General features: G+C 52.6%; 11 protein-coding genes across 13 annotated transcripts; 7 read left to right on the forward strand and 4 right to left on the reverse strand.

Annotated features, from left to right (window-relative positions):
* Positions 1-15: 15 nt before the first annotated feature.
* On the forward strand, positions 16-4,339 carry PPTG_15539. Of its 2 annotated transcripts, XM_008913762.1 has the most exons (2): positions 16-760; positions 851-4,339. In XM_008913762.1, the coding sequence occupies exons 1-2, from the start codon at positions 71-73 to the stop codon at positions 2,579-2,581; spliced, it is 2,421 nt and encodes an 806-aa protein (XP_008912010.1). In that variant the 5' UTR covers positions 16-70; the 3' UTR covers positions 2,582-4,339. The 2 variants fall into 2 exon arrangements, with proteins under 2 accessions (XP_008912010.1, XP_008912009.1); XM_008913761.1 differs by having other exon boundaries at positions 16-4,339.
* Positions 1,856-3,863, reverse strand: PPTG_15540 (dihydroorotase, homodimeric type). The gene is made up of 2 exons (XM_008913763.1): positions 3,379-3,863; positions 1,856-3,319 (listed from the first exon to the last, which is right to left on the reverse strand). Exons 1-2 carry the CDS (start codon positions 3,806-3,808, stop codon positions 2,589-2,591), a joined length of 1,161 nt encoding a protein of 386 aa, XP_008912011.1. The 5' UTR covers positions 3,809-3,863; the 3' UTR covers positions 1,856-2,588.
* PPTG_23898 (hypothetical protein) lies at positions 4,164-4,430 on the reverse strand (the record flags this gene model as incomplete). Its single annotated transcript, XM_008913764.1, has 1 exon — positions 4,164-4,430. One exon carries the CDS (start codon positions 4,428-4,430, stop codon positions 4,164-4,166), a length of 267 nt encoding a protein of 88 aa, XP_008912012.1.
* Positions 4,431-6,417: 1,987 nt separating this feature from the next.
* PPTG_15541 (hypothetical protein) lies at positions 6,418-10,011 on the forward strand. The gene has a single exon (XM_008913765.1). The coding sequence runs from the start codon at positions 6,773-6,775 to the stop codon at positions 9,821-9,823; it is 3,051 nt and encodes a 1,016-aa protein (XP_008912013.1). The 5' UTR covers positions 6,418-6,772; the 3' UTR covers positions 9,824-10,011.
* A 139-nt stretch (positions 10,012-10,150) lies between these two features.
* Positions 10,151-10,997, forward strand: PPTG_15542 (hypothetical protein; the record flags this gene model as incomplete). Its single annotated transcript, XM_008913766.1, has 2 exons — positions 10,151-10,317; positions 10,376-10,997. 2 exons carry the CDS (start codon positions 10,151-10,153, stop codon positions 10,959-10,961), a joined length of 753 nt encoding a protein of 250 aa, XP_008912014.1. The 3' UTR covers positions 10,962-10,997.
* Positions 10,190-12,025, reverse strand: PPTG_15543. Of its 2 annotated transcripts, XM_008913767.1 has the most exons (3): positions 11,797-12,025; positions 11,234-11,717; positions 10,190-11,171 (listed from the first exon to the last, which is right to left on the reverse strand). In XM_008913767.1, exons 1-3 carry the CDS (start codon positions 11,946-11,948, stop codon positions 11,046-11,048), a joined length of 762 nt encoding a protein of 253 aa, XP_008912015.1. In that variant the 5' UTR covers positions 11,949-12,025; the 3' UTR covers positions 10,190-11,045. The 2 variants fall into 2 exon arrangements, with proteins under 2 accessions (XP_008912015.1, XP_008912016.1); XM_008913768.1 differs by having other exon boundaries at positions 10,190-11,717.
* Positions 12,026-12,516: 491 nt separating this feature from the next.
* On the reverse strand, positions 12,517-13,559 carry PPTG_15544 (hypothetical protein). Its single transcript, XM_008913769.1, has one exon. The coding sequence runs from the start codon at positions 13,506-13,508 to the stop codon at positions 12,861-12,863; it is 648 nt and encodes a 215-aa protein (XP_008912017.1). The 5' UTR covers positions 13,509-13,559; the 3' UTR covers positions 12,517-12,860.
* PPTG_15545 (hypothetical protein) lies at positions 12,744-15,384 on the forward strand. The gene has a single exon (XM_008913770.1). It carries the CDS (start codon positions 13,943-13,945, stop codon positions 15,170-15,172), a length of 1,230 nt encoding a protein of 409 aa, XP_008912018.1. The 5' UTR covers positions 12,744-13,942; the 3' UTR covers positions 15,173-15,384.
* Positions 15,385-16,777: 1,393 nt separating this feature from the next.
* Positions 16,778-18,295, forward strand: PPTG_15546 (hypothetical protein). Its single transcript, XM_008913771.1, has one exon. The coding sequence runs from the start codon at positions 16,953-16,955 to the stop codon at positions 18,210-18,212; it is 1,260 nt and encodes a 419-aa protein (XP_008912019.1). The 5' UTR covers positions 16,778-16,952; the 3' UTR covers positions 18,213-18,295.
* Positions 18,296-19,829: 1,534 nt separating this feature from the next.
* On the forward strand, positions 19,830-21,056 carry PPTG_15547 (hypothetical protein; the record flags this gene model as incomplete). Its single annotated transcript, XM_008913772.1, has 1 exon — positions 19,830-21,056. The coding sequence occupies one exon, from the start codon at positions 19,830-19,832 to the stop codon at positions 21,054-21,056; it is 1,227 nt and encodes a 408-aa protein (XP_008912020.1).
* Positions 21,057-21,255: 199 nt separating this feature from the next.
* PPTG_15548 (hypothetical protein) lies at positions 21,256-23,355 on the forward strand (the record flags this gene model as incomplete). The annotated part of the gene is made up of 1 exon (XM_008913773.1): positions 21,256-23,355. The coding sequence occupies one exon, from the start codon at positions 21,256-21,258 to the stop codon at positions 23,353-23,355; it is 2,100 nt and encodes a 699-aa protein (XP_008912021.1).
* Positions 23,356-24,071: the final 716 nt, after the last annotated feature.

Here is a 24,071-nt window from a genome sequence, read left to right on the forward strand (position 1 = left end):
TAAAATATTTTATGTCGAGCACACAATTAGACGGCAATCAAGTTGACCGCAGCATAAAGCGACGCGGGCGATGAGCCACGGGATGCCGGACGCCTCAGCGCACGCCACAGACGAGGATAAGCCCCGCAAGAACCACTCGGGTCCTCGCAAACGTCGACCCAAGAAGAAACCCAGTTCTCGCGCTGTAAACGCGCCTACAACGCCCGAACGGCCTCCAAATGCGACTGTATCAACCCCTATATCAGCGTTACATGATACACCAGAGTCCACCGGCCTCTGCGCCGCTGCTGCGCCCTTCACACCGCTCAGCACACACATCCACAGCTTCGTGACGCCTCCATTGGCTCCAGTTCTAGCTCCAGAGACCGAGATGCTCTTCAGTCCACTCAGAACGCCGAGTCCTGCCTCAAAGTCGAGGCCTCAGATCTCTCGTCCTTCAACTTCCAGACTCTTTCGACACCCTGAGCTGAGTCCTGAAGAGCGCGCCGTTATTAGAGGAGAACAGGAGCAGCAGGCGGCCGAACGAGCCTATTGGACACAATGGGTCATCGAAGCTGCTGAGAAGGAGCGAGCACGACGGTTAAACGTCTTAAAGCAGCTCCAAAGTGAAGAAGAGGAGGAGATCCAACGTAGAAGACAATGGGCTATCGCCACCATTGAGAAGGAACAGGAAGCCATGATGCGAGAGATGTTTCTGGACAATATGAAGAACACCCAGTGGTTCCAGTCCACCATCTCGAGGTTCTCCGAGGACTACGAGGTAGTCTGTCCTAATAGCTGGTTCGGATGTACATTTAGCTGCATGTTGAAGGACTTGGAGTCACATCTAGAACGCTGTGTATACCGCCAGGTACCGGATACTCTGGACCAAGTGGTGGAGGATACGACGACGGACTTTTATTCATACGATGTGGTGTGTCCGAACGCAGTACTGGGTTGTAAAGAGATCTGTTCGCGCGAGAATCTAGCGGAACATCTTGCTAATTGCCCCGTTAATGGGATGTCGAGAGAGAAAGAGTGGGAAGAGCGACTAGAGTGGAGGCGCAGCGTCATTCAAGCGACGGAGAAGGAGCGAGAGCGTCGAATGGACGAGGAACGTGCTGAAGGAGGAGCCAATGGACCAGGCTTATCGTTCGGTAATTTACAGCGACTCTACGAAGAGCAGACTGCGATGATGCAGGTTGTCTTACATGACGAGATCGTGGACTTTTACAACCACCACAGCCGAGAAGCACGCGACAAACGTCCGTGGATGCAGAAGGCGATTGCTATGGTGACAGAAGAGATCGAATTGCTATGGAATCATTGCGTACAAGTGGAAGGGTACGGTTCGTTTGCCACGAGGTTACATGGAGAGTCAAGCGACGTGGATCTGGTGGTCTTTGGGGCCACAGAAGAGTTTAATTTTACCAGTCAACAGTGCGTGGAGGCGCTAGCTGATCATGTTCGCGAGTTATCTGCTTATGTCGATGTAAGCGCGATCACACGAGCGTCAATCCCGTTACTAAAAGTCGTGGTTTTAGTGACTATCGACGGCGTGGAGCTGCGTATTCCATTCGACATTACGTTCGATGAACCGCACGGTATTCACCATAACGGCGTGGCGAGTGTGACGTTAGTACAAGGCCTCGCAAGTGCATTCTACGGGCTGCGAGAGCTGACGCTTGTATTGAAACATTTCCTGGTGGAACGTGGCCTTAACGACCCGTACGTTGGCGGCTTGTCATCCTACGGTTTGTTGTTGATGGTTGTGTTTGTGTTACGAGAACAAGGAGCTCTGATTTCGATGGTCGACGGCCAGAAGCTCACTCTTGACGACGATCTGGAAGAGCTGAAGCCTGCTGCGAGCACGCGTTGGCATCCTCGGTATGAAGCTCAGTGTCTCAAAGGAGAGTTAATAGCGAAAGAAATCGTCAAGCAATGTTCAGCCAAGCAACAACCAAAGAAGAACGAGACGAAGAAGCACAAGAAGAGAGCGAAACGCGCTGTCCTCCCGTCGTTTGTGACTGGATCCGAGGACGACGAACACGAGACCAAGCCTTATCTTTTAGGCAAATTACTCATGGATTTCCTGCAATTTTACGGCAACGACTTCAGACAGAACCTGGATCAAGTGTCCGTCGTGTCATGGGGTGAGCCGACGATGCTGTCGGTGGATACGTCTCCTATGGCGAGGTCCATGTCCCCTGCGCTGTCTCCTTCTCTGTCTCCTACTGTGGGTCGCTCCCGCTCCAACTCGCCCTTGATGCTAGCGCCACCGCTATCACGTGACGGTTTGCTGGTCATCGAAGACCCTTTACAGCCTGACAACAACGTGGGCAAGTCGTGCTATCGAGTGAGTCAAGTGTTTCGAGATTTTTCGGACTTTTTGAGCTTCTTAACTGCTCTGATCGTACGAGGCAGCGTCATGACAACAGGCAAGAAGAAAGGAGACTCAAATGGACACACTTCTCCTCCAAACTCAACGGCAGTTCATGAGCCAACGTGTCGGATTCTAACGTCGGTGTTTGACATGAAGACAAGGGAGAAACGCGCCAGCTTGGACTTGCGTGAACAGACCACTACTCCGTCTGCTTCCTAACACACTTTTACTGCTGTAGCTTCCAGCTGATGGTCTCTCCGGCCTTAAGAGGGACCACCACGCCGTTGTCGAACGGGTAGCTGTCCGGCACAGTCCAGTCCTCCTTCTTCAAGACTGTCTCGCCTACAGTATTGCGCTTGATGCCGTAGAAATCGGCTCCGTTCTCGCACGCGAAGGCACGCAGCAAGTCCAGTTTGCCAATGGACTCGAAGGCTTCTGCGTACAGTTCAAGAGCAGCGTGAGCCGAGTAGATACCGGCACATCCACAGCCTGATTCCTTCTTGGAAGACACGTGTGGAGCGCTGTCTGTACCGAGGAAAAACTTCTTGCTGCCACTGGCAACAGCCTGGAGCAGAGCTTGACGGTGCGTCTCTCGCTTCAGTACAGGCAGACAGTACTTGTGTGGGCGGAGACCACCTTGGAAGATTGCGTTGCGGTTGTACAGCAAATGTTGCGGGGTGATGGTTGCAGCAACATTAGCTGGCGCGTTGGTGACGAACTCGGCCGCTTCTTTGGTGGTAATGTGCTCCATCACGACCTTAAGTTGCGGGAACTTGGCCACCAAAGGCTTGATCACCTGCTCTACGAACGTGGCTTCGCGGTCGAATAGATCCACCGATGGGTCGGTTACTTCACCGTGTACTAGCAGCGGCATCCCGACGTCGGCCATGGCTTCAAGTGCCGGGTAAATGTTGTCGATCTTGGTCACTCCAGAGTCCGAGTTGGTCGTAGCTCCCGCTATGATAGTATAAGTACCGTCAGATGGTATATGATGGTTAGTATGAGGCTACACGTACCGGGATAGAGCTTAACAGCAAAGATTTTCTTGGTTTCGGCGGCGCGACGGATCTCGTCGGCGGTCGTGCCGTCCGTCATGTAGAGCGTCATTAAAGGCTCGAAGCCGTTGGGACTGTTAGGCTCGCGCTTCTCTTCGGGAACGTGAGCCATGATGCGCTCGCGGTAGGCCAAAGCTTGCTCCGTGGTGGTCACGGGCGGCACCAAGTTGGGCATCACGATGCAGCGTGCGAACTGGGACGTCACGTGCGTCACCGTGCGGCTTAGAGCAGCATCACCGTCACGCAAGTGGTGGTGCAGGTCGTCGGGACGAGCGCCGACCCACTTGATCTCAGTTTGGGAAGACATTGTGACGCTGCAGAAGGATAAAAAGCGAGAAGCGGAAGCTCGAGATGAAGTTGAGACGGAATTCCGGATCGCAGCCAACCACATGAGCTATGCCAGCGAGCGGACGCGACGAGGAGCACTGTGGACCACACGATTGTAGCGGTAAGGTTCTTTTTGACAAAAAAGTTTTTTTTTTTTTTTTGTAGAATCCATTCGGATTCTACTTCACGGAAATCCTCTTCGACTACCTGAGTGTCGTACTGGAAATGGCAATTGATATTGATATCGAACAAACCAGCACGTGTGTAGGAGTTGTCTGCACTAAGTTTGACGATCGCAGTCATGAACATCAGCGAATTGAAGCCAATCCCAGCTGAAGGCCAAGACGGAACGGGTGACCAACAAACCAGAGAAATAGACTGACGATACGGTTGTCTAAATCAATGTAACCATGAGAAATTCAGAACGCGACTGCAGTGTTAACAACGTAGGGGAGAAATCTTCCCAGCGCAGAAGCAGCCGATTCAGGATTCCGCAACGATGACGCATCCGATAACGTTGCGAAGAAAGAAACGCAGCATCCTTGCGGCGTGAGACCATTGCAAAACCACTCGTGGGCCACGAATCGTAGTCGACTGCTGTAGAAACGGAAGCGCATGTCTTGTGTGTACTGCGTCTTGGACGAAAGCGAGCTGACAGTTGCTAAGATCGAATGCTGTGATGCCATGTCGGACTTGATTGCCTACGATTTCATTATATAACCGGGATGATATACTTCAATTGGTAGACATCATGGACGTGAAGAAGCGTCTACTACTGCTTATGAGTAAACCGCGGGAATGAGTATCTATTCCAATTGTCCTCGAGCATTCTAAGTTGAAGTGACTAAATGGCTACATCGTTACTTGAAGTCTACCATGAAGTATCTTCTTCAGACCATTCATCATCAATTAGTTTTTATGGGCGCGCGATAGTGATGGCCCTAGGGAAATTGCGCAAATGACTCGAGATTCTCTGCAACAAGGTGAAGGACTTCAGATATGCATTCAAAGCGTGGATCTCCGTGCCAGTGCCGTCTGCACCAGCCACGCTGAAGCCCCGGGAATGCCCCTGGTCGAGTGAAATGGCTAATCCACACTTGAGCCCAACGTGACGGTGGTCCGTCGTCGTGGCCTAATAACTTCTTTTTATGCAGTGAAAATCTCACTGTGAGATTACGACGCTAATGCTGTATCAGCATCGGATGGCATGACGAGAATGATTATATTTGACGTACGTATTGTCGAAGCCGTATCCAACGCTGAGGCACTACATGTTAATGTACTAAGCTATGCGGTGATGTATTTCAGGGTTCTCGCAGCGAACAAGCTGCATGCCGCATGCAAAAGAATATGTGGAAAGAAGCAAACGATACGGGAATTGCACCGGAATTGCCAAGGTATAGTATGTCTAGATGAAGGAGTAATTGTCGCACGGTGGGGTCATCGTGGCTGAACTTTGAGTCGGTCAAATGCGCCACGCTTGCATGATGGCCTCAAGTGTGTCGATGAACGCTAAGGGCAAGAGATCACTAGACGAAGAGTACTGTGAACATGATCATAGGTCTACTGCACAATTGCAAGTGGACGCTTTCGTTCGAGCGAGGAGGTCATCTCGCACGAGAATCGAAAAAATCCGTGACGTGTGAAAAACTCAAGTTGCTTGCTTCAAGTTACGATGTGCTGTCCGTCCGATCGTATCTCCTTTCGCTCTCAATTCAGAGGAGACACTCACCTACACGAAACGCGTGTCTTCACTCTAGTATTGAGCTCGACAAAGCTGAGCAGGGCGAAATTGTTGTGCTCTTCGAAGAGGCAAGCTTGTTTACTGTCCACCAGGGCGTTTCAACCAAAGATTCACATATCAATCGATTTGCCGATCCGACTGTAAAGTAAATACTGAAGTAGCACTTTTCAACTTATGGCCTTATGGCAAGGTCCACTGACAGATATTTGTTGCCACTTGCCATAAATTGCAATAGGTTTGGACTCCAGCCTGTAGCTGGCAAACGCGCACCAAAACTGCCTCGCAATTGTGACGAAACCAACTGTGCGACGGTTTACCACGCAAGACTTGCAGCAAGTCGGGAGTGGATTGTGCTGTCGTGAAGGGGAGACCAGAAATCGACAGGTGGTTTCTAGGTTCATTCCTGCCATAACGGCCCACAAGAATGCCAAGAATGACAAGAAGCAGCGGTGGTGGCAACGTTGCCAAAGGTGGCGGCATCCGCTCTGAAACTCACTTTGCCGCGTTCATTGCTGCATCCTTTGTGTATGCACCCCGCACGCACCTTTCCGGCGCCACCAATTCCGAAGCCTTTGTGATCGTCATATTGCCCGGACTATTCGCTTGTGTGGCGTGCGTAGAGGTTCTAGGAATTCAAGGTTTTAGCGCCCGATCCCTCCGTTTTAGCGATACAGATTGTATTCTTTAGTGAAGAGCCTTTGCACTTGCGACGCTGGCTCCTTTGGCTCCATGCTGTTGCTCGCGTCGCAGTGTACAAATCCGTATCGCAACCATTACGCCTTCATATCTCCACCACAGCCGTGATTGACAAGCAAGTTGTCGTTTGGAAAAAAGCAAACTGGCACACTGCAAAGGTGTATTATCAGAGATGGAGTTGCAGCGATTTACTGAGACCAAGAAAATCGATCCAGTCAGAACTCACGAGTGCTGATTGGTCTGTTGCTCCGACCAGTTGACATGGCGTTTTGTGGGCACCAGCGTTTTCCCTACTCCTACAGAGAGAGCGCCTATCTTACACACTATCCTCTGCCGACGCTGGCTCTCACCACTCTGTCAATCGCACCGCTCTGTAGAGACAGCCACAGGCAGGCAAAAGGGAACTCGCAACAGGAAACCAAAGCAGCGAGCGAGCGTCGACTATTTGGCTGGCGCGAGCGAGTGTGTGTGTATTAGCCTATAGCGACAGGACACCCAGATTTCCCCCCCACCCACGCAGGATCAGCAACAGGTTTTGCGCGGAGTATCGAAGCGTCACGTTAGGTGCAACACCAGAAGGCATCAAAAATGCGAGTGTATGCAGCGGCAATTGCCGCCGCCTCGGCGTGGACTGTCGCAGCAGCGCAGACTACCACCCAGACTACTCAGACTACCCAGACGACGTCACCGGTGTCGGCGTCGTCCGGCAGCGGCACCATTTCGGCCAGTGCCGGTTCCGTGCCGTGTGTGTTTCGGTACTCGATGCCGACGGCCACCAACCTACCAAGCAGCGTGACCACCACGACGTCGACGACGTCTTCCGGCAGTGACTCGGACGACGAGACCGACAAGTCTTCCGACATGTCCGGCAGTGTCGGCGACGGGTCGGATGACCGTCCGGGCACGGTCGGAGTCGGTTCCGACAGCTCGAGCGCGTCAGCCGATACCGGGTCGAGTAAGGAGAATCAGGACACTTCTTCGGACACTTCCGGCTCGTCCGCTCCTACGCCCACCACCAAAACACCGACGTCCACTACTAAGACACCAGCGTCCACCACGAAAACCCCGGCGACCACTACCCCTTCAGCGACGACAAAGACGCCGAGTACGTCGACCGGGTCGACCACTTCAGACGAATCGGGAGACACTCCGTTGGCTACGACCGCTCCGTCCACGGCGACAACCATTGGATCGGACGATGGCCGTCGTCTCATGGGTGAGGCCGGCGAGGCGGGTGGAGCCACGCCGACTGCCGGTGCTGCCGGAGTGACGGCGGATGTGTCGGCGGAGGCTTCCGGCTCGACGGGTGCGACCACGACGACCACCACTGCGCCGTCGGCGACGACAGCCACGCCGACGACGGCCAAGACACCAACGTCGACTACTAAGACGCCAAGTACGGGTACCGGTACCACAACAACTGCAACGACGGCACCGACGACCACGACGGGCTCGTCGTCCATGGCCGGATCGGCAGGTGTGGTCGGAACTAACAGCACTTCAGGCACCACGACCATCGAGTTTAGTTGCGACTCTACTTTTTACAGCGCGTGGTCCACAATGGGCCTGACCTGTGGAGGTACCGAACTGGACGTGGCGTCCGCTGCGGCGTCCACCGAGTGTTTGATCTACTCCGGCACATCGTCCGGCACCGAGATCTCAGACTTGGCCACGTGCATGTCGGTGTGCCGGTTCCCGGCCTGTAACAACGGCACGTGGGACTACACGGCGTCGGACGGTATCAACTCGGACATTTACGCCGGTCTGGATTTCCTTACCCTCATGAGCTACGCCGGCACACAGGCAGCCGCGTCGGTCGCGGATGCAGTGCAGCAGCCGTTCTCGAACCTCACGTTCGCTGCTACTACTGAGTGTGACTACACTAGTGACAACTCCTTCGGTTCCTGTCAATGTGCCGGTGTGACCAGCTCGACACCGTCGTCCGGTGCCGGTGGTGCCGGCACGACATCCAACTCGCAGTACTCGGTGCCGGCCAATAAGGGACTGGAAGACTCGGACCACTGGGCTGACGGTACGGCCAAGTCCACCGTCGACAAGGCCGGTATCGCCTCAACTACCATCGGTAGCAGTGCCGCTACAGTCTCGGTGGTTGCCGGTGGAGTCATGTCGGTAGCTAGTGGCGTTGTCGGAGGCACCTCAGCCGGTGTGGCTTCCGGAGTGTCGGCCGCAGCCAGTGTGGGCATCACTATGGCTGCTGTGGATATCTGTCAATTCTCCATCATGCTCAACCAGATGAACGTGGACGCTCGACCTCGATTCATGGAAAACATGGGCAAAAAGATGGCTCCGGCTGCCTTTAACTTCCTTCCGTTCGGCAAGAACAACGCGTCGTCTTCGGACGACTCGAACTCGACCAGTTCCGGTTCGGGATCGTCGAGTAACGTGGGTCAATCGCGTCGTCTGCTTACCGGTAGCAGCTCAAGTGGTAGCTCTGGTTCGGGATCTTCTTCTACGACTACGGGCGTGCAGGGTATGGAGAAGTACGCGTCTCTTATCGGCGTAGACGCTGACATGTTGTTCTACTTGGCTGTGGCCGGTATTGCCTGCATGGTGGCCGTCCTGTTCGGAGCCTATGCCATCGCTATGGGCGTCTGCTACTTCTTCGTGCAGGATTTCCCCACCTTCAGTAAGAAATGGCTGGATAAAGCCATCGGAGTGCTCATGATGATCCTCATTCTGTCCGAGTATGTGGTCGGCGCTACTGCCATGTACCAGATCTGCTACTGCATCGACCACGACTCGATCGACGTGAGTTTCTTCCTGGCTATCCTCACTCTGCTAGTACTAGCGTTCGGCACCATTCTGTACGGTGTTTTGGTCATCAAGAACAACGAGGAAGAGCTGCGAGATTTGGGTACAAAGGACCATTTCGACAAGAAGTTCCACGCTCGATACGGTCCGCTGTACGACGAGCACAGCTTCGAAGGTCGCTTCTTCTTCGCACCTAAGCTGCTGCTGGCTCTGCTGTGTGGTATGACCACCGGTATGGTCTGGATCGAAGGTTTGTGGCAGATTATTGTGCTCATTGCGTTCCACATTGCCTTCCTATTGTACTTGGAGATCAAGCAGCCATACCCGACTGCGTTCGTGCAGAAGACGTCGAGTTTTGTCATTATCATCAAGATCTCGGCTCTTTTCCTCAGTTTCTTCTTGCTCTCCAGTGCGACGAGCTTCACGGAGAGCATCCCGGACGATCTACGAGAGGGTGTGGCCTTCGCTATCGTCGGTCTTCAAGTACTCGTGCTCGTGTGTCTGATGATCCGTCAAGTGTACATTTTCTACCGGACGTGGAAGCTCAAGCGCGACGGAGCGGACGACAAGACGGTGACGGTGCAGACGACCAACGCTCGTGAAGGTTCGGAGGCTTTCTTCGCTCTGGGTGGCGAGCCGCAGTACTACAACAACAACCAGAGTCGTGGAGGCTCCATGGCTGTACTGGGAGACGACACGACTCCGAAGATGCAGGACCCTCGTCAGTATGCGCAGGAGACTCCGTCCAACGCCCACTACTACAACAACCGACCGCTGCGTGGGCTGCAGCCTCAGGGCAACCAGATGCAACGCACCCACACGGTCGTGCAGCACGAGAACCGCCGCAACAACGAGGTCGACCTGTAAGAACCGAGATGTGCGGACTTAGACGCGTGGATATTCGGCGTCACGTTTGAGGAACCGAGCGCTAGGTTTTTGTTTTTTTTGCTTCGTCTAATAAGCACTTGGTGTTTTTCATTTATGTCTCATGGATGTTGAGTACACGTCAAGTTCACTGTCTTTTGTAGTAATGGATGTTACGACAACCTGCATCGAAATCAAATTGTTAGGATGCATCATGTCTGAAAGTGAACAAAGTGTTTGGAAGTGTACAAAACTTACCCAACAAGGGCGAGTAGTATGAGGTTGTGATCGATTTCCATTCCTCATTTTACTTGAAAGCGGTCGTACGCAATGTCCAAGGATTTCGCAATTCTGGTTTTTCGAGTTCTCGCTGGAGTGGCAACAATTGGGTTGGCGTCCAGTCCATCGTTGCTCATGCACCGTATTTACAAACAGAAGCACGTCGGAGTGACTTCCGTTGTCCCTCTAGCTTCACTACTTGGCAGTTCACACATTTGGTAAGCTTGCCATCGTTTATTGTAAGTAAAAGCTAAACTGACGACTTTTTTTCGGCAGGATGGTCTACGGCTACCTCACCAAAAACTACTTCCCACTGGTTTCCTGTTTCCTGTACGGAGAATGCTGTGCCATCGTCTATCTGTCGATCTACTGCTATTATTCAACGGACAAACAATGCGTGTTTCGCGTTCTGGCTGCCGTTCTCACTATCGTTGCTTTCGTTACCATCTACGCCATCGTCGGTAGTCTGGGGTACACGGGTCAGTCCACTTCAAGTATCAACACTACAATGGGGCTGATTGCCGATTGCGGAGGAGTGTTTCTGTACGGCGCACCAATGGAGAAATTGTTCCAAGTCCTCAAACACAAGTCTGCAGTCTTCATCAACGTGCACATGGTGATTGCTGGACTGGCAAGCAACCTCCTCTGGCTCACGTACGGAGTCTTGATCACGAACCCGTTTATCATGTCTTTGAACGCCCTCTTCTTGACGATCAACGTGTTCACGTTACTCGTTTATCGGCTCTACGATCCACACACACACCCGCTCGTGGACGACTCGATCTCCGACGATATAACCGTGTGCATCGAGATCCTCAGCCCTGTATACACGACAACGCCATCACCGCTGGCTGCAAAATAGTAATACAAGTTGAGAGTCACTGCTTAATGTAAAAAAATAGTACTTTTCCCACCACTACTCAACTTTGACAGCTAAAACTAGGGTTTATCCTGAGCGAAACCCTAGAATAAACCCCGCGGCGAACCCACTGCCAGCAGGGAGACTGAACTCCAGCACTTTCATCACCGACTTGTACATGGAGTCCACGTCCTTCGTATCAAACACGCCATCCTACAAAAATCAAGTATAATATCAGTCTCCCTTCTCCACCAAACCTCCCATCCTCGCAATACCTTGTTAATGTCCAGATAACTCTTGAAATCCCGCTCCAATTTCTTGTAGTCGACGTCCACATAGCCGGAATAACTCGCGCATTGCAGCAGCACGAACAACGAGCCAATTGCCACAGCTCCCAGCTTGGATACTTTTTTCAGAGCGAAGCCCGAACACGCGCCCATGCAGAAGCCCCAGGAGATCTGGCCAGCTTTGCCAGAGGCCAGGAACTCGTCCACTTTCTGCTGTAGATTACTGTAATCCTCAGGCAGCAGTTCGGCAAGTTTTGCAATGGCGATGGTAGATAAATCCTGTACCATTTTCTTGGCCTTCTCCACTGGATCCTCGTCCTTGCCGTCGCTCGTGTTGGAGGCACAGGATGCCGTATGCAGCCCCAGAGTGCCACAAGCAGTGACTGCCAACGCTGCTGCCTTCCAGTAACTCAGTACATTGCTGTTAGTGACTCGGTGCCGCGTTCGCTGCGTCTCCGCCAGCTCCAGAGCCCTTCGATGTTACATGCCAGATATAACAGGTATGTTAGAAAAAATTGTCAGACAAGTTAAATAGGCTTTGCTACATGTACCTGCCCTTCGAACTCAAGCTGATTGCAGCGCTGGGACGCACCGCCTTCGTGTGAGCTTTCAGTAACGGAGTGGCAGGTGTCTGACTGAAGCGACGAGCCTGCTGGAGCACTCGGTGGCGCGTCCGCGTGCCGCTCACAAGACTGCGCAGCATGTTGCAGACGTGAAGGAATGAACCCGCTGGTGCTATAGACCCGCACAATGGAATTTACATTTTTACGTTTGGTTTCGTGAATAATGGCAATTTTGTTGATAACTTCTACTTTTGGAGCTTAAGTTGCTTTATTAATTTGATGTACACCACTTCTCAGTTGAAGTGGTATGTTGCGGCAACGGAAAGGGCGAGATGTTGCCCTCGAGCTCTGCTGGAGGCCTGCAGTTTGTGTTCGTCACGCGGGCACCGCAAGATACAGGCGTCAGCCAGCGTGGGCTCACCAGGGATTGAAGACCACACCGAGAGATGGCTCACCGCGCTGTGCAGTCCGAGTCTGTTCTGCTGTTGATGTTCGATCACTTGAACGCAAGATACTCGGAGAAATGCGGGTGATTCGCTTGCTTCCTAACGCTGGAAATGCTTGCCATTGTTGTACAACCCAGAGGCCCAGCGCACAAAATATAGCGAGTTCGGTGGGTCGCTTCACCGCGTTGCGACTCTGTCTCACCGAGTTTCAATTTTCCAACGCTCGGCGATCGTTTGCAACACGCAGCAACGCGACGGTGTTTCATTGTAAAGCGGCACACCATTCCGCCCTACACGACACACAAAACACTTGTCGACGCGATAAAAGCTGGTGAAGACGAAGCCTGTAATTGGAGAGGCGGCAGTGCATCGCCACATTGAGCGTGAGCAGTTCGCATCAACACTGACAATACGCATACTTGAAGTATTATTTAGTACGTGTAGGCACGTTCTGCAGCTCTGCAGTACATCTGCAGTGTAGGTTCTACACTTGGGAGAGGCTCCGAATCAATCGTCGAGAAGGCGACGACAAGAGCGGACTGCGCTGGATAGCTGGGTCGATTGCGGGCATTTTCGATGGCTCAACTCAACTTGAGCGCGCCGCCATCACGGAGTTGTCTTCAACGCGCTCGGGCTTTGTTCTGACATCGCGCATTTGTGAGTTAGAGACACCATGGGAAAGCGTGAGAGAAACAGGACCAAGAGCAACGCGTCCTTCGAAACGAAGTGCTTGAGCTCCAGACAAGCGGCACGGGACGGCGGACGACGGCTCTGGAAGAAGCATCGGATCCAGCCGCGATGGATAGTGAAGCACTCGAGGAAGTTGAGACTGTCAACTTGAGAGCCTTTCAGCCTGTTATCCGTCAGTCGCCACGAGTCTATCCAAGCGAGGTCACGACAGTCGACAGAGACGTCACGCGGCAGCATCTTCGTCTTCGCAAAGAATGGAGATCCAAGTGCTCCATGCTCGTCTTGAACCTGGATTCCAGCTTGAAACGAGCCCCAGTGTACGATCGCAACAAATACTTCTTTGCATCGCACTGTCAGGTACACTAAGGCAGCTTTTACAAACGTGGAGACGAGGAGCGATCGACCACAGCGGACATTGAACACGAATTTCTTAGGCGTCAAGGATGGCATCGCTGGCGACAAACTCAGTGGCGTACGCACCCACATGAGTGCACGTGTACAACAGTTTGGCCACACTGAACAGCCAAAGCAGTCCCAAGCCGAGGTACATGCATCTCGCGCCATGCAATGGTAAACGCCGAAGTTTCGACTGCAATCCGTTGTTTTCCGCTGTCGTCGTTGAAGATAAACTTGTGTCAAGTTCCGGTCACACGTCCTGCCAGATCTTAGACACTTAATCAAAGAATAAGTAGATGAATCTCTCTACGCGCTTCCGTTCCGGATGATGCCGACACAACTATCACGTCTTATTCCGTGAACACCAATGATGGCACCACCACCGACGCCGGTTTGCCGTCCCAAAGGCATGTTTGGTTCCATTGCGCAATGCAGACAGTGCGCACGTTGGTCCTGTCCATAGTGCCGCAACGAGATAAGGGCGATCGATGGGAGCCACGCCGGTCGTACGCAAAAAAGCCCTCCGTGCTCGCACTTCGTCGTCGTCGTCTTCATTTACGCAAACGACGCAAAGGCCGCAAGTGGTTCGGTCACTTTGAACGATGGCCAAGTTTAACGTGCATGATGTGGCACTGCCGGAGCTCAAGTTGAGTCCGGAGCGCCAGGCTGCGTTGATCGCAGAGGTTGAGGCGGTGGTTCAGAACACGCTCGAGCTGCGATCGGCTTTCGCAGCCGGCGGCCGTCAGCTCGACACGTCGGCGTGGAAGCTCGTTAGGACCAAGGACGACGTGCGTGCCTACCGTTCGCGTCGCGCGTTGCACGGCGTGGATCCGTCCGAGACGCGCACCGAGACGTCGGACGCGCTTTCGTCGTCGTCGTCCAACAGCTCTCGAACGACCATGAACAAGCTCACTGCTTCCACCACTTCTTCTAACGACAGCGACCGTTTCCGTGCCAAGAAGACCGCGCGTCCGCCCGCCGTCGTGCTGTCCGGTACCGTCGACGGCACGGCCGAAGATGCCGTTTTGGGTATGCTGGCCGATTCCGAACAGCACTGCAAGATGCGCGAGTCGTACCTGGGCACGGAGCTCGAGGACTCCCGTTTGCTGTTCGTGTTAGCCCGACCGACACCAGAGAACCCGTTCACGTTCATCGGCATCAAGTGGGGCCGTCAGACGTACGGCCGCTTCAGCCAGCCGCGTGACTTCGTGTTTTTGGAGTCCACAGGTATCACCAAGGACTCGCGCGGCGAGATGATCAGCTACGGTATTCGCCAGTCGACGGATCTCTCGGACGTGCTGACGCTGCCGCGTTCTCAAGATGTGCTTCGCGGTCACCTGTCCGTGTGTCAGACCTTCGCTAACAGCGGCGTCCCCGTTGCTGGCTCACGTCACCACTCGGTGGAAATGTTCTCTCGAGCTTTCTTGCAGCTGGACGGCGACGTGCCAGTGAATGTCGCGGCCTCGGCGTTCGCTGATAAGCTCATGGCGCTCGTAAACACTATGGAGTGCGCGACCGCCTACAAACTTACTTGGATGATGCGGCAGTCTTCCCGTCAGGCTCGTCCGGGCACGAGCGTCCACGGCACGAGCAGCCACTGCGCCAACTGCACGCGTAGTCTCAACAAACTCACCAACCTGTTGCTGTCACGCGGGGGCACGTGCCAGGTCTGCCGGCGCTCGTACTGTGGCAAGTGTTCGGTGTACAAGAAGATCTCGATCGGTATCGGCAACGAGGTGATGCAGAAGTCTATGCTCTTCTGCCTTGAGTGTCTTCTGGAAGCGAAGCATATCTCGGCTCGTGAAGTGGCTGTGGACCAGCAGAAGTGGTAGATATGTCCATCCGTAGTTAGACTGAAAAGAGTGTAGCTCTCAATGAATGGGCTATACAAGCTGCTGTGACGAAGTACATTGACCTCGTGGGATCGTCACGTGAGTAAATACTAGTCGTCCCGTGGCTGTTCCTAGGTAGATATGAATTTCATGGCAATGGAAAAAGATAACGTCTTGCACAATGTACTTACGAAATGGATAAGTTTCATGGATGCACTGGTGAGAAGTGCCGTGCAGCATGGGCATTGCAAACCTTGTGGTCAGCATGTGCCTATTGATATTGTAAAGTTTACAGTGTAAACGCTAAAAGGAAGAGAGCGTCGCGAAAGAAGCACAACACACCAAAGGTGAATACAGTCCGCTAAAAGTGACCTTCCGCTCGGTTTGCACACCACAATGTTCCCGTCTGTTAGATAAACTGCAGCAGACTCCGTGTGTAGGTGATGACAAACATCATGCATTATTGCAAAAATGACGAAAACTTGGAGAATCGAGACCTACAATCGAAATGACGACATGGAAGCTCGCTTGCTTGTTGGCTCGTTGCCTGCTGGCACTAAACGCTCCGATTAATTTCCGGACCGTGCTGGCAAGTAATCGGCCTGTCGAATTGAGCCGAAACCAAAGCTTGGCAAATGAATGACCATGCCTGGAAGACTTTCGAGCAACGCGCTATTTACTTAATGCATGGTACAACGGGATTAATTTCTAGCGGATATCTTCCTCATCGACCAACTTGAAGACGCTGCCGGATCCTTTACAACAATATCCTGACGTGTGGGCTCTTCTACCAAAGTCAAGGACTCGGTGTGGAAGATTGCGAACTTCAGTGATCGAACAACGTTGAATTCAAGATTGCTGGACGTTCGTGCTGACTACATGAATACCCTACTGCATTCGAGTCAGAATGTGAAGCCACGAGGACCCGAAGGCATTATCCAAATCTTTTTGACCGAGAGGAACCTGTCAGATGCTCGCTGCGGAGTCAAGTTTTCAAGAACTTACGTGTGAGCAAGGGTAGCAGGCAGCAGATGCTCATTTGTCCACCATTAGCCCCAAGCCAGCTGAAATGCTGGTTGTTTGGTAACGGTACACTGCTGTATCTGTACCGAGTTACCAGCGCAAGCTCACGCCGACAGTGTTCATCCAACGCTACGACAGGTATCAGATATTCGATGGCGTTGGTGTACTATCGAGCTGGAAGTACATGTACATTCTCGATTTCAAACGTGACGTCCAGTTATGATACATTTTTCTCAAAGAAATCACTCAAAATTCTCGTCTTCGACTGCTTTGAGTCGCTGTTGATCGGCGTTCCAACGTCCAGAACTCCACCAATTCTCAAGCTTGACATGTGTTGCAGCGCTGCGTTGCACATCGGGGCGTGGCCGGTGCGCTCAAGTCACTGACATGCAAATGATACCGAACTCCATCTCGGTATAATCAGTCCCTTGTTATTTTATATACTTCGTTCAATAACAAACCTACATCAAATTTTGTATGTGAAAGTTCTTCTATAATAAATGAACCTTCAGCATTGATATCCATGATTCACTTTGCATATTGAAAGAAACTTCTGTATCGGCGCACATCTCACGCAGGCAAGATAGAGACGATCGATGTGCCAACCAGCGCTTTCCACCTGGACTCGAGGCTGGAGAAGTGTTGATGCTATTCAGCAAACTCTTTAGAGGCACCACCGTCGCCTGCAACCAGTCAGCAGTCAGTAGGATAGCCCTCACTTGAAGAATTTGCGCGTCGTCGGCAAGTGTTTGTCAGCATGCCCAAGTTTAACGCCAAAGAGGTGGATCTACCTCCGTTCGAGATCACCCCCGAACGCAGGGTGGCTCTGCTTGCCGAGGTGGATGCAGTCGTGCAAAACACGCTCGAACTGCGCAGTGCCTTTGCAGCGGGCGGACGTCAACTTGACACGTCCGCCTGGAAGCTCGTCAAAACCATGGACGACGTCCGCGCGTACCGTTCGCGTCGCGCGCTGCACGGCGTCGCGGAGCACACGGATTCACGGGCCGATACGGCCGACGTGGTCTCTAGATCTTCGTCCTCAAACTCCAGCTCGCAGCGTTCAACCATGGACAAGATTGCCAGCCTCGTGTCGTCCACCTCATCAGGTAGCGAAAACCAGTACCGCAAACAGAAGAAGTCGGCCCGACCGCCCGCCGTCGTCATCTCCGGCGTCATTGACGGAACGGCGGAGGACGCGGCGTTGGGTATGCTGGCCGACACGGAGATGAACGCCAAGATGCGCGAGTCGTACCTGGGCACGGAGCTGGAAGACGCGCGTCTTCTTGCGGTGCTGGTGCGCCCGACACCCCAGGACCCACTCAACTTCATCGGCCTCAAGTGGGGGTTGCAGTCGTACGGCCGTTTCAGTCAGGCCCGCGACTTCGTGTTCCTCGAGGGATCCGGTCTCACGACGGACGCCAAGGGCGAGGTCGTGGCGTACGGCATCCGTCAGTCCGTCGATGTATCCGACTTCATCAATCTACCGCGCCCGCCGAACACCATCCGTGGCAACATGTCCGGCTGCCAGACGTTCGGTAACATGACGCAGACGAGTACGTCACGCCACAGCACGGTCGAGATGTTCTCGCGTGCGTTCCTCGAGATGGACGGCGACCTGCCTGTCAACGTGGCGGCGGCCGCGTACGCGGAGAAGCTCATGGCCCTTGCCACCAGTATGGAGTGCGCCAACGGTCACAAGCTCACGTGGATGATGAAGCAGGCCACGCGACAGGTGCGCCCCGGCACCGGCAGCGTGCTGGGCCGCATGACGACGACCAGCCACTGCGCCAACTGCACGCGCAGCCTGAGCAAGTTCAGCACGTTGGTGTTGCAGCGTGGCGGCACGTGCCAAATCTGCCGTCGCGTGCTCTGTAGCAAGTGCTCAGTGAGCAAGAAGATCTGCGTGGGTCTTGGCAGTGAAGTACTGCAGAAGTCGATGCTCTTCTGTCTCTCGTGTTTGCTGGAGGCCAAGTCGCTTCCTGCACGGAATGTGGCCATCGACAAGCTCAACTGGTAGACTCGTGGCTAAGGCGTGGAGCTCTTGTGTAGATAGATATTGAATTTATGCAAATGAGTATTAGTTCCATTTGATTGCCGTGCGATTGACTCGTTACCGAGTCGTAAACTTACGACACCATGTTCGCCGTCATTGTCACCTTGACCAAGGTTCGTGAAGAGATCTCGCACTCAGTTCAGTGGTAAAGAAGCACAGCTTTCGACGGGCTTGTCTGCGGGGACAAAAAGCTCTCGAGTGCTTGTTGAAGAGATCCGATGGTCAAGTTGTTGAGCGAGGGCGTTCCTGCAACACAGGCAAAGGCAGCAATCTCGGCGAGAAACAAGGCAAACAGGTGTAGAGGTGAAACGAGCGAGTAATCCTCAGTGACAGGCAAATCCTGGCGATCAATTCCTGCCGCAGCTCAAGGCCGGGACGAAAGGGTGCAGCGTCGGGTACGTCGCTTGTAGCGGCCGTGAACTCCACCGAGTTGAGCGCTTCAAAGTGCTTCGAAATGGCGTCGACTTCAAGGTCAAATTTTGTGTTGCACGGTCGATCATAGCATTATCGTTTTGGACAGCGCGATATCACTCGACAGTGCACTAATCCTCTGTCATCGTTGACAACAGTATACTCTTGTTTGTTGCGTGAGTGCTGCCACGAATTGCCCGTCAACAAACGATCTCTACGAGTGAAGCAGATAATTTAACTCCACCGGGTTGTAGGCTTTCAAAAAGTTTGTCAAACGGATGTTGGCGCGACCACATCAACCTCGCTGTACGAAAGCGAAGATGGCGGAGACCACAGTCAGTGTGGGCCACTGAAGCCTGTTGAGCGCATACCACACAGGGCGGAACGGAACTGAAATCCTACGGCTTCAAATCGTTGGCGTCAAGAATCTTGACTCAGGATCACACCACACAAATTGTGTTAGCGAACCTGCCACCTCCGAGCTTCAGAGGCAACTAACAACTTGACCCTCATCACGGTGCGTCGGTATCACTCGATAAAGTAGATTTTGCTCATGAGCACTACGGGGTTTCAGCAAAAATACCATCATGGAATCCAGCGATGGCGTACAGGTGCCCGGTGAATCGTGCGGCGTTCCTGCCATCAGCCAGGGATAGCCGATGGGTTGCCGGGAAGTCAACGCAGGCTCTTCTTCTCTGTCTGGTTGAAGCACAACGTGTAGACTTTCACTCTGTGGAGTCTTGCCCTCTAGGAGCTGCTCATGATTCTGTGATGGAGCTCGACTAGACGACTCGCCATCGTTTCTGTAAGTCTCACCATGCGCACACGTCCTCCATCTTCACGGATTTGATCCTCATCCATCGCTTCAAGGTGTCCGACATACAGCCTACGACGCGCTCCAGATGGCCAGTCAGTCGCGACGCCACGCCGAGAGGCAGGCGGCTTCTTTCGCAGACATCACTCCATGAGTGCACTTGCCAGTGACAGAGCGGTGGCGATTGTCACCGTCCAACAAGGCTCTTTTCGCTCTTGCCTTCGTCACACTCTCCGAAAGTCTTAGGCCGACACACGACGCCCTATTCTGCCTATCCTTTTGGCCGGTCGAGCGCGTTAGCGATTGCCATTCACCGAAACAGCCTTTAGGACACAAGCCGATCAACGGACTCAGCCATGGGCAAATTCAGACTCCCAGAAGCAGGAATACCGGATGTCCAGCTATCACCCGAACGCCAGGCAGCTTTGATCGCCGAGGTGGACGCGGTGATCCAGCACACGTTGGAACTCCGTGGAGCGTTCGCAGCCGGCGGACGTCAACTTGACAAGGAGGCGTGGAAGCTGGTCAAAACCAAAGACGACGTCCGCGCGTACCGTTCGCGTCGTGCGTTGCACGGCGGTGTGACGCATCATGACAGGTCGGATGTGCTGGCGTCGTCATCGTCCTCAGACTCTGCTACACACCGATCAACCATGGATAAGCTCACCGGGATCGCGTCGTCCGCTTCGTCAGGTGACAGTGACCATCTCAGGTTGAAAAAGACGTCGCGTCCGCCGGCCGTCGTGCTGTCGGGTGTCATCACCGGCACGGCCGAAGACGCCGCGTTGGGAATGCTGGCCGACACTGAGGCGCACGCTATGATGCGCAACTCGTACTTGGGAACAGAGCTGGAGGACTCGCGTCTGCTTGCGGTTCTCGTCCATCCGAACGCGGAACACCCGCTTAACTTCATTGGTTTGAAGTGGGGTCTACAGTCGTACGGCCGATTCAGCCAGGCCCGCGACTTCCTGTTTCTCGAGGCGTCTGGCCTCATGAAGGACGCCAAGGGCAAACTCGTCGCCTACGGTGTGCGCCAATCTGTAGATCTTTCGGACGTGTTGAAGCTACCGCGTCCGTCCGATTGCATCCGTGGCCAAATGTCCGGTTGCCAGACATTCGCGAACACGGGACTGCCGCCTAATGACCCCCGTCACCGGTCGGTCGAGATGTTCTCGCGTGCGTTCTTGGAGCTTGACGGAGACGTTCCAGTCAATGTGGCGGCCACGGCGTACGCCGAGAACCTCATGGCCCTCGTAAACTCCATTGAGTGCGCGAACGCCTACAAACTCACGTGGTTGATGAAGAAATCTGCTCGCACGGCGCACGGCCGTGTCGGATCGACCAGTCACTGCGCCAACTGCACACGCAGTCTCAACAAGCTCGGCAACATCTTATTCCAACGCGGCGGCACGTGTCAAGTCTGCCGTCGTGTTCTGTGTGGAAAGTGCTCAGTGAACAAGAAGATTTCTGTCGGTATTGGCGCCGAAGTCATGCAGAAGTCCATGCTCTTCTGTCTCGAGTGTCTGCTTGAGGCCAAGCAGATCCCTGCCAATCAGGTGGCGGTTGATATGCTGAACTGGTAGTTAGACGTTGAGACGAGACCCGACCGAAGGGTGTGTTCCTGTATTGTAAATGGAAACCTCAAACACACGAGCACTACTCTATTCAATTGTTTTGGACAAATATGGAACTGGTCATCCTACTTTTAGCTCAAAACGCCGACCTCCTCTTTATCTAACGTTCAGCACAGAGCGCTCTTTGCTGTCGTGAACAAGGTAGACAATGGTCAAGAGTGGTGTTGGGAGTACCATCACTCCAATCTCCCCCACCTCCGATGGTATATGCACTTCTCGCAGACCGATCGCTCTGAGTGGCAAAGCGAAAAGTTATCCAAAGAAAATTCAAGAAGTCACGCGCAGATATAGCCGACGCCAATTACTGGAGAATGACGTCGTGTCACGCAACATTCGAGATCTCGAGCCGCTCAGATTAGTTTCTTCTCGTTCAATAACAGTCAAGCACGCGCGACCAGCCGAGGCGTCTCGAGTTCGTGTATCGGTTGGTATTTTTCTACTTTACTTGGCGCTCGCTATCACGTCCGCACCACTTTTTGACGGGTCCATCGACGCGGAACAAGTGACGGACGATATTGGTATCATCGTTAAAAAGAATGCTTCGTTCGCTCCTGCTTATTTCTTGGGTACCGGATTCCTTAACGCATATGTCGAAGCCATGAACAGCAATTTTACAGCCGTCTCGTGGTATCCGCAGAAGGAGAACAAGCCAACAAGTTTTCTGAATTTCACGTTTCTGGACCAATCCACTTTCTCGAATGGAGCGTGTTCTATCTTGGATTTGGACGGACCTGAATGCATTCTAATGACGGGACATCAAGGCGGCGTGAGTGCCTATGGACTCTGTCGGAATGGCTCCGAGTTTGTGAGTGTGCAATATGTTCAAGTGCTGGTGACTCCAGCCGATATCGGTGGACTTGTGGCTTCAGGCACATGGGTAGAAAATGGTCGAGAAAGTGTTTTCGTTGGACTGAAAGAACCTCCAACTTGTGTCAACGGGAATAAACTCCAGCTATTTCCCGATCTTAGCGATATTAGAGGTATGTCAGGAGCTTTTGTTCCCGCGAATAAAGGCCCAACGACGCAATGGTTCGATCTTATGGATCTCCCGACTTCAGTACGAGAGCGGATGTTCTACCTCGTAGCTAAGCAAGGCACGGGTCAAGGACTGACTATTCCGTCTAAGAAGAGACAGAGCTTTGACAAAATTATCGCGACAAACACCTTTGGCTCCACACTTGCTGATAAATTGGAGATCGCTACCCCTTATAAACACAGCAAATACGTGAATGTAATCCTATATCGGATTGCAGGGGCATCGATCACCTTACCAAGACTACAATTTACTTTCGCAGTGGCAGCTCAAGCACTAGCATTACTGGTGTTCATGATCTTTATCAACGCGTGCAACGGAGCGTTGAATACGTACCATTTGGTGCAACAACTTTTACGGCTGCCGACGTTCTGTATTATCGCACTTCAGCTCGTGTACGTGTTGTATTATCAAGTCTTTGACATCATGTACCTCTGTGGGAACAGCAACAGCGCACTTCGAGCTATATATGATAAGAAAATTGTGTACGTGGCCGGTGTGAGCTTCATTCTTCTGCATCAACTGGATGTCCGTGCAGCGGTGACTTTGTGGCCAAAAATGGCCAACAACGACGCCTTTTATTTCTCCAGAATGACGTGGATGATCGGGTCCTTATCTATCTTTTTGTGGAGTCTTACAAAGGGAGACCCACCTCATTATATGGTGACTTCATCATCCTCGTGCCCACAGAACGCAAGTGAGTGCAACGTGGCCGTCAACGCCTTGACGCAGCATTATGTGGGCTTAGTAATCTTCCTAGTGCACCCGATTGCGTACGGGCTAATCCAGATTGTGCAGTATCGCCAATACCGACACGAGTACGAACCTGTTGATAAACGGGCACCGGATCAAATGACTTCATTTGAGGGTTACGGCTGTGGAGGTCCATTAGGCAACTACTACTACTACAACACACTGGTTACTCAGGCACGAGAAGATGGCACGACACTATTCCTCACGTGCTCTAAAGCTGTACGTGATGAAGGTTTCGTGTTGCTCGGTGGGAGTGACGTTCTCATTCGAGCGAAAGATCTGTATATCATCATGGGGATGAAGTTGTTTACCGAGAAGATGGCTTGCACAATTAACTTGTCGGTAGTGCTGGCTCACATTGTGGACGGCCACTTGACACCGATGCGCAGGGTAAGCTACATAGCACTTTACTTCGTGTCGAGACGCTGGGACGGTCGTATCTCGTACCCAGATATCAGTTAGAATCATAAATTGTAGAAATTTGATGCTGCTCGAGATATGCAAGTTAAATAGTTCGCTAGCGTAGCACAACAAATGCTGCATACCTATGTCAGCCGCTACATGTAGATGGCGTTAACCAACTTTGAATGCTACCTATGACTCAGGGGGTACGAATAGAAATTCAGTCGAACTAAAATCAGCTTTTTACAAAAATACACCATTTTTGCAATACATTACAAAAGTATGCACATACGAGTTTCAACTAACCGACCAGCAAACCCACTTGTCCGCATGTCTTGTAGTCTCTGTGTTTTATACTGCATTCTAGACAAATATTGATTGTCTATCGCAGTGTGGGGGCACAAGCCGTCCTCTAAATCTTGCTCTATCGGCTGTTTGCGAGCCATTTTTTTTCGCAAAGAAAGCTAGTGCCCTTTACTCAACCGTACATGCACATGTATGCTGCCTGCGAATTTAAAGCTTTTAATATTTCGTCGTGCGAACAAGAACGTGTGTGATATGACGACGGTAGCCACTTAGTATGAGCTTAAGCATTTGAATATTGGAGTATTTACGGCATTTTTTTTTTATTATTTGCTGGCTCTTGCATTGCCGTTATTACGATTGCAGCACTTGACAGGCAATTCAGTAAAATACTGAATTGGAGCCCTGCCAGGACTACTACCATAAAGTCATGGTGTGTGGTAGACTTTGTTTGTATAAAATGAAAGCGTTAA

This window comes from Phytophthora parasitica, assembly GCF_000247585.1.
Source record: "Phytophthora parasitica INRA-310 unplaced genomic scaffold supercont2.55, whole genome shotgun sequence".
Lineage (NCBI taxonomy): Eukaryota > Oomycota > Peronosporomycetes > Peronosporales > Peronosporaceae > Phytophthora > Phytophthora nicotianae.